This window comes from Aspergillus luchuensis, chromosome 4 (genome assembly GCF_016861625.1).
Source record: "Aspergillus luchuensis IFO 4308 DNA, chromosome 4, nearly complete sequence".
In the NCBI taxonomy this organism is placed as follows: domain Eukaryota; kingdom Fungi; phylum Ascomycota; class Eurotiomycetes; order Eurotiales; family Aspergillaceae; genus Aspergillus; species Aspergillus luchuensis.
In genome coordinates, this window is record NC_054852.1 from 1 (window position 1) to 13,260 (window position 13,260).

At 51.2% G+C, this 13,260-nt stretch overlaps 6 protein-coding genes across 6 annotated transcripts; 2 read left to right on the forward strand and 4 right to left on the reverse strand.

Annotated features, from left to right (window-relative positions):
- Positions 1–1,047: 1,047 nt before the first annotated feature.
- On the forward strand, positions 1,048–2,637 carry AKAW2_40001S (uncharacterized protein; the record flags this gene model as incomplete). Its single annotated transcript, XM_041688284.1, has 1 exon — positions 1,048–2,637. One exon carries the CDS (start codon positions 1,048–1,050, stop codon positions 2,635–2,637), a length of 1,590 nt encoding a protein of 529 aa, XP_041542084.1.
- Positions 2,638–2,905: 268 nt separating this feature from the next.
- On the reverse strand, positions 2,906–4,861 carry AKAW2_40002A (flavin-containing monooxygenase; the record flags this gene model as incomplete). The annotated part of the gene is made up of 1 exon (XM_041688285.1): positions 2,906–4,861. The coding sequence occupies one exon, from the start codon at positions 4,859–4,861 to the stop codon at positions 2,906–2,908; it is 1,956 nt and encodes a 651-aa protein (XP_041542085.1).
- Positions 4,862–6,406: 1,545 nt separating this feature from the next.
- Positions 6,407–7,441, reverse strand: AKAW2_40003A (uncharacterized protein; the record flags this gene model as incomplete). The annotated part of the gene is made up of 5 exons (XM_041688286.1): positions 6,407–6,448; positions 6,509–6,829; positions 7,026–7,082; positions 7,140–7,310; positions 7,367–7,441. 5 exons carry the CDS (start codon positions 7,439–7,441, stop codon positions 6,407–6,409), a joined length of 666 nt encoding a protein of 221 aa, XP_041542086.1.
- A 395-nt stretch (positions 7,442–7,836) lies between these two features.
- On the reverse strand, positions 7,837–9,422 carry AKAW2_40004A (FAD-binding oxidoreductase; the record flags this gene model as incomplete). Its single annotated transcript, XM_041688287.1, has 3 exons — positions 7,837–8,828; positions 8,891–9,311; positions 9,381–9,422. 3 exons carry the CDS (start codon positions 9,420–9,422, stop codon positions 7,837–7,839), a joined length of 1,455 nt encoding a protein of 484 aa, XP_041542087.1.
- Positions 9,423–9,981: 559 nt separating this feature from the next.
- AKAW2_40005S (FAD-binding oxidoreductase) lies at positions 9,982–11,605 on the forward strand (the record flags this gene model as incomplete). Its single annotated transcript, XM_041688288.1, has 3 exons — positions 9,982–10,026; positions 10,090–10,510; positions 10,599–11,605. 3 exons carry the CDS (start codon positions 9,982–9,984, stop codon positions 11,603–11,605), a joined length of 1,473 nt encoding a protein of 490 aa, XP_041542088.1.
- Positions 11,606–11,760: 155 nt separating this feature from the next.
- Positions 11,761–12,423, reverse strand: AKAW2_40006A (PaaI family thioesterase; the record flags this gene model as incomplete). Its single annotated transcript, XM_041688289.1, has 1 exon — positions 11,761–12,423. One exon carries the CDS (start codon positions 12,421–12,423, stop codon positions 11,761–11,763), a length of 663 nt encoding a protein of 220 aa, XP_041542089.1.
- Positions 12,424–13,260: the final 837 nt, after the last annotated feature.

The window sequence follows — 13,260 nt, forward strand, 5'->3', positions numbered from 1 at the left end:
AACCCTAAAAACCCTAAAACCCTAAAACCCTAAAACCCTAAACCCTAAAACCCTAAAACCCTAAAACCCTAAACCCTAATAAAACCCTAATAATAACCCTAAAACCCTAATAAAACATACTCATAAGTACAATCGGGGCCTTGACTTTAGCGGAAACATCGGAACTCTGGGAAAAGAGGTTGGCAAGAAGATCACCGCTCTCCGCATTAGGCACCCGCACCACAACCCATGACTTCAGCTTAGGAAAAACACTTCCTTACTGCTTATTGCCCTATACAAGCGCCAAAATGACAATCATCAATGATGATACTTATTAATCATTTGTCACGACATGGCTATGCTACGCTTCTTTTACGTAGAGTATATGACTTCCGTAACGTTGTATTGGAGCTTTCTAGTCCCTATTCCTCAGGGGCTGGTCCCGGTATCTTTTTTCGGACGACAGACCTCACAGAGATGAACATGGCGATTTCATAAATTCGTGACCATATTCGAAACTCATTCTCATTGATCGGGAAACTGGTCATGCGTCCCATCTAGTATACGTTATCTAAGCACCGTTGATCTGCTTTTTTTTCTCACTCTCAAATGAGAACATAGGATGATCATACCCAGATAAGGCGCGCTTAGATAAAGCCCCAGAAGACGTTCGGAGAAGCCTCATTGACCAAATACGTGGTTATCACGGTCACCAGCGCTTAGATTCCAGTGGAGACGGGAACCTGACCCCTCCCCGGCGCGAAGATAACAAGTTAAGCAAGACTAGAAACTGCATTGAACTTATTGAGCTTATTCTTCACTGGCTATCGAAGCGGGGTCGGATCTAGATAAGACGTTGCGGAGAAGTGCGGAGAGATAGTATTTATCCAACTCGTATTGATAGCTGGAAACCATGGGGTACTTGTATATAGTTCGACCTACTGCAGATAGAAAACTTCTCGATTATGGCAGAATAGTTTCCGACAACCCCGTTACTTCTTTTTCTCCAGCCGTATATAAAGTGTTCTAGTCAGCCTTAATTTCCTCCTACCTCTGTTCAGTATCATAATGGAGCATATCGTTTTAAGGACCGATTCTATCGCGAGCGAAGAGAAGGCCGGAGGGAGCGGTAGCTCAGGGCCGGGAGTACATTTCAGCGTCCTCAGTGCCCTGGGAGTCCAATTCTCAGTGACGGGCGCTCCGCTGACCTTGGGGACTTACCTGTCATTAACAATCGGGGTAGGAGGCTCTCCGGCATACTTCTGGGGATTTATTATGGTCGGATTCTTCCAACTTGCGGTTGGACTAGCCGTGTCAGAACTGGCGTCGGCCATCCCTCACACCTCCGGTTGGCCCACTCCGCTGCATACAGCCCTGAAGACACCACAGCTAATGGAACGTGCTGCTCTAGGTCCGGCCCATTGGGTTGTTGCCCTTGCTCCTCCTCAGTATCGCCGCGGAGTGGGATACACCATGGGCTGGCTCTTAAATTGCGCCTGGTTTTGCATAACCTCCGCCTCGTGCCTCTACCCGGCCCAACTGACCCTCGCCCTTGTCCAAGCTAATCACCCCGACTTCAATTCGGCCTCATATCATGTCTACCTGCTGTATATTTTCTTTGCTCTGGTGTTCCTCATATTAAATCTGCCGATTGCTCTGAAATCCCTGGCCTACATACTCAGCGCGGCCGTGTTTCTGTTCAACGGATCGGCCATCTACATCCTCATCATCCTGCTGGCTCGGGCGACGCCCAAACAATCCGCAAATGTGGTCTTCGTTGAGTTCGTAAATGAAACGGGGTGGAGCTCAGACGGTTGGGTCTTTTTTATCGGTCTCTTGCCAGCTGTCGCTATCCTGGGGGTCTTTGATTCGGCCACCCATCTCACAAATGAGCTGGAAAACCCCTCGAAACAGGTCCCCGTCGTACTCCTCGGCTCGCTGGGACTCAGCATCACTGTGGGAGTCCCCATGATTTTGGTGTACCAATTTTGCAATACGGACCCCGCCAGCATGCTTGAACCGGTGGGTGGCCAGCCTCTTGTGCAACTCCTCCTCAACGCTACATCTTCGCTCGCCCTCACCAACGTGGGCATTTCCCTTGTTATCCTCTGCTTCTGTCTCGCTGGTACTTCCGCACTGGTCAGCTGGTCGAGGCTGTACTGGTCTTTCTCTCGAGAAGGCGCTTTACCCTTCTCCGGGAGGATGAGTAAGTTGACTTCCCAAGACGGCGTCCCATTGAACGCTTTACTGTGGAATACACTGCTGTGCCTTGCCCTCGGAACAGTCAGCATTGGCTCTACCACCGCCATGAATGCACTGTTTGGTGCGTCGGGGCTTTGCAGCTCGATGTCGCTGATCGGAGCGATGGGGCTGGCCTTGTGGAACGGTCGTGACTGTCTTGACAATAATCGATGGTTGAATCTGGGTCGATGGGGCAATGCTATATTTTGGGTGGCGCTGGTATGGACCGTGTTTATGTGTGTCGCTATCTCGATGCCACTGTATCGGCCTGTCACACCGTCGACGATGAACTGGGCATCGGTGGTTTTCCTGGGCTTCGTGTTTGTGTCTGGGGTTTATTGGGTGTGTGTCTTTTCGAGGGCGAAGCGTCCGCAGCATACTGAGGTGGTTCCTATTGATGCTACCGACAAAGCTTAAAGCGATCCTGCCAATGCTTGGTTGAAAAGTAGGGATTTGATTTACTTTGTTTATTTGTGTGTAACGGTTGGTGTGGATGTGAATTATTGTCCCAGATGAATTTTCGGTTTCTATTCACTAACCGACCTCCACAATTAACCTATCGATGGCACCATAATAAGTTTAGAAGAGAAACGTCATATATTAGTTACGAAAGTTGGTGGTACTTTGGAAGTTTAAGAAGATTGTATGGGAAATGAGGCGTAGGAGTTCGGTGTCGCTGTTCCTACTACAGGACCACTCCAGAACTAGAAATGTGCAAATCAGACAACCCATTTTTTTGGTGCCAAGTCTCCAATACCTCCGTGAAATCGAGTATTCCCCTTCCCCAAGAAAGAGATCTTGCCATTTTGAACTGGTCCTCCGGTGTCTTAGCCTGCATACGGGCCCCCTCAAGGGTGGCATAACTGGGTGTGCACCCAGGAATAGCAGCGTATGCATAGGCATTACTGGCAACAGTCAATGCCCAGGCCTCCTCGGCTTCGAAAGTAGGCTCGATCACCAGCTTATCGGTCGGACCGACCTTCTTCTGCGCGGCCGCAATAATCTTTGCTACATGCGAGCCCAGAAGATCCATGATGTGCACGACGTTGACCGTCGTGCCCGCCTGTGCAAAGCCTGTGAGGATGAGATTGGGGAAACCGTGGGTGAGCACACCGTGGAGAGTCCCTGCGCCCTTCTTCCATTTGTCGTCTAGAGATTCCCCGCCTCGGCCTCGGACATCGATTCGGGCTCGATATGATGGCCCTCCTGCGGTGAAGGATTCGAATCCAGTGCCGAAGATTACCACGTCGACGTTATATTCCTGCCCGTCGAAGCAGATGCCCCTTGACGAAAATCCGTCGATTCCCCTGCCGGCTGTATCGACGAGCTGTACGTTGGGCTGGTTGAAGGCATCGAGATAATCATCATGGAAGCATGGCCGCTTGCACCAGCCCGGATACCACGGCTTCAGGCCTTCTGCCGTGGTAGAATCCTTGACGATGGCATCAACTCGCTGCCGAATCCCTTCTTGACGCGGCATATCCAGACCGTGCAGCAGCTTGACATACTCGGTGACATTTGAATCGGTCACGTTAGCTGCCGCCGGTCCACCGATTAATGCGGAATAAGAAGGAAAATGCGTCCATCCGTCATTGACTAGGTTCTTCATCGGTAGGTTGGGAATGCGAGAAAGAAACGCAGCCATGTTCTCTCGGCGCTCCTGCTGCCATGCCTTGCGATTCTGGGTCACATCCCTTCGCCACTCCTCCGGGTCAATTGTCTTCTGGCCACGCGTGTCCACCGCTGAGGGGGTGCGTTGAAACACGTACAGTTGGCCAGCCCATTTTGCCAGCTCTGGCACAACCTGGATGCCCGTGGCTCCGGTGCCGATAAACGCGACTTTTTTCCCGCGGAGCAGATCCAGCGTTGGGTCCGTCGGTGATCCACCAGTGTAATCGTAGTCCCAGCGGGAGGTGTGGAAGATGTGTCCTGTGTAAGTGTCCAAACCAGCGAGGCGCGGTAGTTTGGGCCGATTCAGGATGCCGGACGCGAGGATGACGAATTCCGAGCGTATCACGTATGTCTCCTCAGTTTTCGTGACTGGGTGTTTCCGAACGACCTTGGTCATCCATTCGGAGCTGGCATCGTTCCAGACAGTTTCGTGAATCGTACAACCGAAGAGCGGACGACGCTGGAACTGAAAGTGTTCGGCGACCAGCTCGGCATACTGTCTCAGCTCCGGACCGTAGGAGTACCGATGCGACGGGATGAATCCAGTCTCGTCCAGCAAGGGCAGATAGCAGGAGCTCTCCACATCGCACATTAGACCCGGGTATCGGTTCCAGTACCATGTTCCGCCAAATCCCCAGGCGGAGTCCACGAAGACGAAGTCCTCAGCCTTGAACCCGGCCGTTTGGATGAGTCGGACGGCGTAGAGCAGCGCCCCGAAGCCTGCACCCGTAATGACCACCTTTGTATGACCGCCGTTGGGGACTGGAGCAGGTTGCGAGAGATAGGGGTTCTTGCTCTGGTTCACCTCGCCGCGCACCCAGGGGTCTTCGGCAAAGTGCTTGAATTTGTCGCTGAGCGCGATGTCGGCGTATTGTGCAATCCCATCGGCGCGCAGGCGCTTCTGTGCTTCGGCGGCATATTTCTCAAGTGTAGCCGTAAAGTCGGCTTCGGAGATGGAAATTGAACCCATGGTGAGGGGCGATGGATTTTTGATATGTTGAAAGGGTTGTCTCTGAGCGATGACAATTGGAAAAACCCGGCCTCCGGGGCCCATGATATATATTTGACTTGCTCGTTACGAAAAGAAATTTTCTACTTCGCTATCTAAGCGCGTTACACCGCGTGGTAGGACTTATACTGCATGCTATCTAGGCGCAGTATACCCCGAGCCACCAGAAGATTAAAGTGCCATGGGCCAAGAGATGGTACCGCCACATGACATGCTTCCACTCATGTTACTTCTGACCTAGGCTAAATCGGCCGAGAAGAACCTGAAATATGTTTTATCTTTGGTTGAAAGGCCCCTCTCTTCCGAGATCAGTGTCCACCTGTTGACGATCTTGGCGCAAAAGACCCATCCGCTCCTTATCTAAGCGCTCCTTGCAAATTTGGTGACGATAAGGGACGTAGATTCACACTGGTCCTGTCCCTGACATTGTCTTGTTAGGGACTCCTTACCATGAGAATGGCGAATTTACCAACCTTAGTCGCGCGTTATCCTTCCTATCCATTTACGATACTGACACGTTTTCCTTGTTAACGGATGAAGCAACGAAAATCTTCTGCTGGGAGGGAGGATCCCTTGGCACTGTCAGCAGTTGTGGGTCGAAAGGAGAAAGGATTGCATTCACTCTCATCCGACAAGAACAGGGTATGTATACGCAATGTGAAGCCCAAATGGACTTCCAATCAGTCTAGATTGAAGAAAGGAGAATAGGATGGAATCAATTTCGTATACGAGGTTCTATTATCTGTCACGTAGATCCTCGATTCCCATTATCATCTAGTGTCTAAGGCTATTCATCTCGTTCACCGGTAGGATCTACAACTTCGCCTCACTCAATGCTTGGATGACTTCCTTTGCGCCACGCTCTCCAGAAATCACAGCCCCGTACATGTATCCTTTGCATTCATACGCAGTCTCAGTACAAACAAAGTGTACCTTGCCGTGGGTGGCCCGGAGAGCATGCTCATGAAGGGTAGTGATTCCCGGCGGTGACACCGGGTCAGTACACACCCACGACCACAGGTCTTTACTCCAGGTGCGTTGAGCCACTCCAATGGGATCTGGCACCTTTGTGTACGGACCAAAGACTCGTTCGATATCCGTCAAGATGGCTTTGGTGCGCTCTGCCCGGGGATACTTGCACAGTTGACGCCCAAACTCTCCGTTAGTAAAGCATGTCGGCGAATAATGTCCTTTTCTATCGTTTCTTGTGTCTCTGGAGGTGGATAGTGGTCCTTTGAAAGACATAAGAGCACCTGAAAGGCCAGCCTTGCGCCACCATGGCTCCGAGTAGATTACAATGTTCTTGAAGGGAAAGGACTGGACGCCGTGTTCTGCAAGCTTGAGTCTCCATGAGGGCAGTGGAGGATCAAAGGTGATGCTCTTGGAAAAATTGTTTGCACGGAGAAAATGACCCGCTTACAGGAGAAGTCACCGCGTGCCGAAGACACCAGTACACCCCATGGGGATTGTGAAATCCTGAATACTGGCGAGTTGAGCACAACAGAGTTAGGCTGTAGCAGATTCACTAGGCCGAGATAGACTGGGAGCCTGTGGATAATCCGGTTAGCATTCGTATATAGATGCTGTGACGTTCGGCATCACACTCACCTGCAAGGAAGAGGGGATATTGGGCTCCATGCTTGACGTCGGAACGCATGCAGGATGGCCCTCCTCACTTTTCAAGTAGTGAAAGAAAAATGACGCACTGATTTCCGACGCTTCTATACCAACGATAGCTCTCATCCACATGTTGACGACAGCTAATGCGGTGTTGGAGGATGTTTTCGTCTTTGCCCATTCAAGTAGAGTCAGTTTGTCGAGCCCTTCCCCGGTTCCGATTGGGTCACGGATATCCAATTTATGGCAGGAATTCTCAATCTCCCTAGTAATCAACCGAATCGCCTCTGCTGCATTGGGCTCAGCAGAATTCTGAAAGCTCAGATTACATATCCAAGGTATAGATGGCGCAAGAGGGAGGGTTGACGTGCATCGGGCGTCAGACCATAACCAGTTCTGCGGAAACCACCATCCAAGTCTTCGAAGATCAAATCTCCGTCCGACCTCTGGACGACAAGCTCGAGCTTCAACATCTGAGCAAGCTTATAGATCTCACTCTGGTTTGTACCGTTAATCCACGCTTCTCCCAGGTCAACTTTCCCCCATCACCCAGCGGATCAACCGACTATGTCTTGCCTCCAACACGGTCCCTGGCCTCAACAACCACGCAACAGAAGCCAACCTTCTGCACCTCCCACGCGGCCTTCAATCCGCTCAGGCCTGCTCCTACCACAATGACGTCGAATTTCCGCAGCGGCTCCTGTCGCACCGCAGCATACACCTCGATCTCAAACTTGATATGCGGCGATGCGAGCGCCGGCACCGTTACCAGGGTCGTTGCAGGCCGATGCCGCTGCAAGAAGGCCCAAGATTCTTGGCATGTATTGTATTTCTGGGATCATAATCGACCACGTAGTAGACCAGCCTGTACACGTCCTGGACAGTGGTACCGGCAGCCTCCAGGGCACCGCCTAGGCTTTCCATTGCCAAAGCTATCTGGTCATTCGGGTCTTCGGGAAAGACCTTGTTTTCATCGCATGGAGCAGCTTCGCATAGTCCCGCGGTTCCCCGCAGTGCGATATGTCATCAGAATGGTCCAGAGCACTTTCGAGATAGCAGCGCTTAGATTCCTGATATCCTTCCGGGTTGGCGTACGTCAGGGGCATGTCTTGAGGCCCGACTAGTGTAATCCGGATTGACGCATTCAGAGGTATCATCCACCGTTGCAAGCTACACAGATAGAACTATTACTACATTTCATTCACTTGGCTTCCGGGTTAATTGCTTTGCATCTATTTGCACCGACGGTCCTCGGTGCCTTGATTTGTTCATCCATAGTATACATGACTCATAAACTACCGAAGGGCATATGAAATTGATTAGGATATAGATCTTGACCCATCCAACTTGAACCCTCCCACCTGTAGTCTCTGGAACACCCCATTCGGATCATACTTGGCGGCCACTTCTTTCAAAAATGCCTTGTTCTTCTCACCAAAGCTTGTAATCACATCCTGCCTCTGATGTGCATAATTCATAAACCTAAAAGACTGAAACTTCCCATACTCTCGGGCTAAATTTTCGATTGTTGCACCCAACCTCTCTAAGACCGACACTACTTCATCGTCATCGGCCTTATCTTCCCACGTACTCGTGAGCAGAATGTTGGTGAGAGGCTCGTTAGGGCCCTCCAGTCCATATACATTCTCATAGCCTTCATCAGCACCTTTATTCCTCATCGCCGGTGTGATATGATTGACATCAAAAGCGAATCGAAGTCGTTTAGCATATGGCTCCGTAATCTGCGCCCAGGCCACGTATGCAGACTTAAGCAGATCAATGTTATAACCTATACAAACTGTCCAGTAGGCATTCCTCTTCCCTCGGCTGTCTGTGACCTCTTGCATTTCCGCAGCCAGATTGCTGTACTCAGCCAAACGAAGGGTATTACCGACGCTTGGGATACGGCAGATCTCATCGTAGATAGGAGGATTCGCGAGTGGCTCCGGATATCCCATGAAATGAACAGCGATCATCATGCCATCACGGCGGAAAAAGTCGACGATCATGTGCGCCTTCCCGTTGGTAGTCATTCTCTGGGTGTATTTGTCGTATGCTCTAAAAACGGCGTCAAAATGCTCTTCTTGCACGGCGTAGTACCCGCCCCACATTCCCTGGTACGGGTGGAGTTTCAGGGTCAGATTGGTCACGATGCCGAAGTTGTGTGCGCCGCCGCCGTGGAGGGCTCGGTAGAGGTCTGGATGGCAGTCCTTATCGACAGTGATCTGCTGTCCGTTGGCGAGCACGATGTCAACGGCGAGAAGGTTATCGATTCCCCAACCCTCCTGAGTGGATAAATATGATAGACCTCCTAGGAGTGTGTGAGCGGTTTGTTATACTTCAAGCATTCATCTGCAGTCGGCGAGTTCCTACCGCCAAAAATAAAGCCAGGGACACCAACTCCATAGTCCCGTCCTCCCGCTGCAATGACGCCGTGTGGCTCCAGAATCTTGAACAAATCGCCCCATCGCACCCCGGGCCCGACCCGGACGCTTGACCTGTCCTCCGCAATTTCAACGTGGTTGAGATTGGCGAGGTCGAATTGGAATCCAGCGTTGACGCTGCAGCCGTCAGGATTGGACGAGTGACCCCCTCCTTTGATTGCAAACGGACAGTTTCGCTTTACAACCTCGAGCATGGCCTTGGCAACCTGGCAGGCCTCAGTCGGTTGAAAGAAACATTCTGGGGCTTTCTCTCTCTGAATCTGGTTCCAAAACGAGTTCTGGGCCTTTTCAAATGCGGGAGACGAGCCATCGATCACCTGTGTAGGGTAAAGTGCTGTGACTGCGTCTCGCTGGGAAATTGGTTAGCTATGTCGTTGTGTATCACCTCGCGGTAGAAGAACCGATGCCCCACCACCTACCAACGCAGAGAGAGCGGCATTGTTGGTCAAATTACACGACATGTTGGCTTTTCAAGTAACAGTAGGACTTCCGATGGTGATTGTTCCCTTATACTTCCTACAAGCACTCCAGTCCATTATAAAGACGTCATCCGGATATAGTCGACGCGGATAAATTGAAAGATCATGGCATCGTTCTTGGCGTTATAATCCACTCTGCCAGTCTTGGCCCTCGGGTTCCGCGGGCTCCGCAGCAGTCTCTTCCAATCTAAGCGCCATCGATCCCCACAAGCGATTTTGCCCGTCTCGAGTACTGCTAGATATCTTAGCGCCAAATATTTGTTTCCCGAGATGGAAATGAAACGTGGAACGTAGTACAACATGTCTCTTTTCGGTTGCTATTTCTATGTATGTCTTTGCCCAGACCTTGAAACAAGGCTCAAGATAAAGTGCGCTTTATAGAATTTATGCGCATTTCGCCCTACCACAACACTTTCATTCCGATAAAACCCACCCAGGTGAGTGATTCGCTTCGTTGACTCCCAAGTCCCATCTCAGCCGACGTAAACCGGATCTCAAAGACTCCCACTCAACCTTCCCAGCGCTGTCCTACCTATTCGAAATGACTAGCTTCGATGAACCTCTCCCCACCATAGGGAAGTCTGCAGTACGTCCACCGGGCCCTGGTATATGCTACCATCAACCAAACAAGAACTAACCTCTATCACAGGTTGATTTACTGAGCGCAATTCGGCCGCAATGTACCCTTCTTCGCGGCACGCCTGAATATGAAAACGCGCGCAACGGATACTGGGCGGCTGAGCAGGCCCGCTGTACCCCATACTGCATCTTCCAACCCACCAATGCGGAGGATGTGTCGCACGCAGTCAATGTACTACGGGAAACAGGGTGTGCTTTTGGAATCAAGAGCGGCGGACACGGCCGATGTGAGGGAGAGTCCTCCATCTCAGCTGGGGTTCTCATTGACTTGAAGACGTTGGATGAGATTAGGCTCTTCGACGATAAGACGTCTTGTCGCGTTGGTCCAGGCAATACCTGGGCGAATGTTTATGGGACGCTCAATCCGCAGGGGCTGACGGTTATTGGGGGGCGGGCGTCCACAGTAGGAGTGGGGGGGTTTTGCGTTTCGGGTGAGTCTAAGTTTTTACCGAAAGAGTATCGTTGTCGTGCGTGACCGAGGATTGTCTAACCCGTTTCTGGTATCATGGTAATCCATAGGTGGCATCTCATTCTTCTCCAACCGCCACGGCTGGGCCCTCGACAATATACGCTCTTTCGAGGTCGTCCTAGCGGACGGTCGCATCGTTACCGCCAGCCCGTCGTCGAACCCGGACCTTTACAAAGCCCTGCGCGGCGGCGGCGCCAATTTCGGCATCGTCACCAGCTTCGATCTTATGGTACACCCGTACCAAGGCATGTGGGGTGGCGGCATTAATTGGACCTGGGAGCACGGGGACGCCATCATCGACACCTTTATCGATTACGGTAATGACAATGTACACAATGTCGACGCCTCTGTGCTGATTGGGGTGATCAACTACAACGGAACTTGGGTCTGGCACGCGGATATCGAGCACCTCATGCCTACACCGGCGGACAAAAATCCCGCACTGAAACGCCTCCTCGACATCCCTGCCGTCAGCGATTTTACAGGGCCGACGAGCCAGATCCAGCGTACGGACAGCATCCTGGACCATTACCCTCCCGGCTCCTATAACGGGTACTGGACCTTCTGCACAAAGGTGGACAAACGGCTCATTAAGATATTTATGGAGACCTGGCGAGAGGAGATCGATCCCATTCTCCACATTGAAGGAATCGAGAGGTCCGCTCTGGCAGATATAAACTTTGTCTCGGGGAATATCATTAACGCCATGCGAAGGAATGGCGGCAATGCGCTCGGGGTTGTGGATCAGGGTCCCTTCCTCGTCTTCCTTATGGAGCCGTTCTGGATCAACGCAGTTGATAGTCCGAGCGTGTGGAAGGCGATGAAGACCACGGCGACAAAGACGCAGGACGAGGCAAAACGTCTGGGTCTGCATCACGAGTATATTTACTTGAATTATGCGAATCCATTCCAGGATGTGTACGGCGGGTACGGAGAGAAGGCAAAACGTTTCCTCATGGAGGTCAGCAGCAAATATGATCCCGACGGATTCTTCCAGGCACAGCGCGGTGCGGGTTGGGATCTTCGTGGGCCGATGATGCCGTCGTCGAGGATGTAAGGCCTATACTTGTAGCTCAAGAATGCCGTGCACAGACTTCGCTTAGGAGATACAATAGCTAGGTTGTTTTGTCTTCTTTCGCTATTATGTGAATCGTCGCCTATTTGAACTCTCCATTTTCAAAGTAATATTACTACAACCACCCAAGAATCATACTAGAGTCCCGACTGTGTCTTCTGGCTGATCCACAGGGAATTAGCAGTGACCCGTACATAGCCATCTCCCGTCAATAGCTCGGCTTTCAGAAACCACTTCCGATCCTCTCTCTTGCGCAACCACGTCTTTATGATTAGAATGCAACACGATGGCACCGGCGCCCGGTACGAAACATCCAGTCGAGCAGTATAGAGAGCCGTTTTCTGATCAGATAAAGCAGCTCGGTACTGCTCAACGCAGGAGCTAAGAGCCTCATCGAGTAACGAGGCAAGAACGCCTCCATGTATTGTATCCTCAAATCCATTAAGCCCGTTACCTGTCTTCACAAGTAGGATAAAGGGCGGAACGCCGCGCATCTCCTCGTCCAGTTTCGCGATTTCCACCTCTGAGGCGGTGGTGTGTGGATTTAACCTGAAGATCGTACGGTGCATGAGCCCCATTGCGTGCTCGACGGTGTCAATTGTGTTGATGGTGCGACTGAAGAACGAGTTTGCTGTCCTGTTGGGTGCTGGAAATTGGGCGATAAATGGGACCGGTTGATAGAGGCCGGAACTCAAGTAGGGCTTGACGGGGGATTCAGCAAAGAAGGCTTTAGTTGTCTGCGGGACAGAAAGTTCGGCAAGGGCTTGTGTGTAGTCTTTGTAACTGTACTGGTTGGTCATTCTGATTGAACGGGGCGTGGCCTGAGATAAAGTGCAGGTGTGTAGTCGAGTGGCGATACTCTCCGGCTAATGCTTCTGACTACGTCGGAGATTTAATCCTTAAAGCTTAAGGGCCGGGTACACTGACAACAGAGGAGGTACACACATTACTGCCGAGGCATCATAGACCTTCGGTAAGGTTGTGACCGTCATTCTCGCTGCTTCTGAATAGGCCAGGTTTAGCCTTTGCTCTAGTGGGAGTCAGAACACTCATGTTGATCGTCAGAAATTGACCAACACCAGTCCCGGGCTTGCTGGCACTATTGCTGCTCGAATATTCCGTTGTTAAATCTACCTTCAATCGATGCGCAGTGAGATTAATAGGGACGTCCGTGAAAGCGGTACAGCCTATCTATGGATTACCCACCGGATCTACACCCTTCAGGGGGGCATCGGCATCTTCGCGGGTTTTCCTTGAGCAACACAGGTTCTATTGCCAAGCACACAAAGCTTAGAAGATCTCATGTCATACCATAATACCGGACAAGGATTTGAGCGCCTTAGAAGGGGTGGGGAAATGGCCAGGGATCCTACTGTTGCGACAACTGTAAAAAGAATTATTTAGCGGACTAGTCTCCACATTCGGACGGAGTCCAGACAGACATACATGGAGCACCGATAGTCTTTTGGAATGAAAGACGTATGCTGCTTCCTCTACCCCAGTCATCAATGTGGTTCTTTGAGGCGATCAAGTGCGTAACGTACACCTATCGCTCAGATACAGCCTCATTCGTCGGGAGAGGGGGTAGGCTTTCTTACCCTGAAGAGGAAGCCAAGTCGATTAACGATGGACGACAA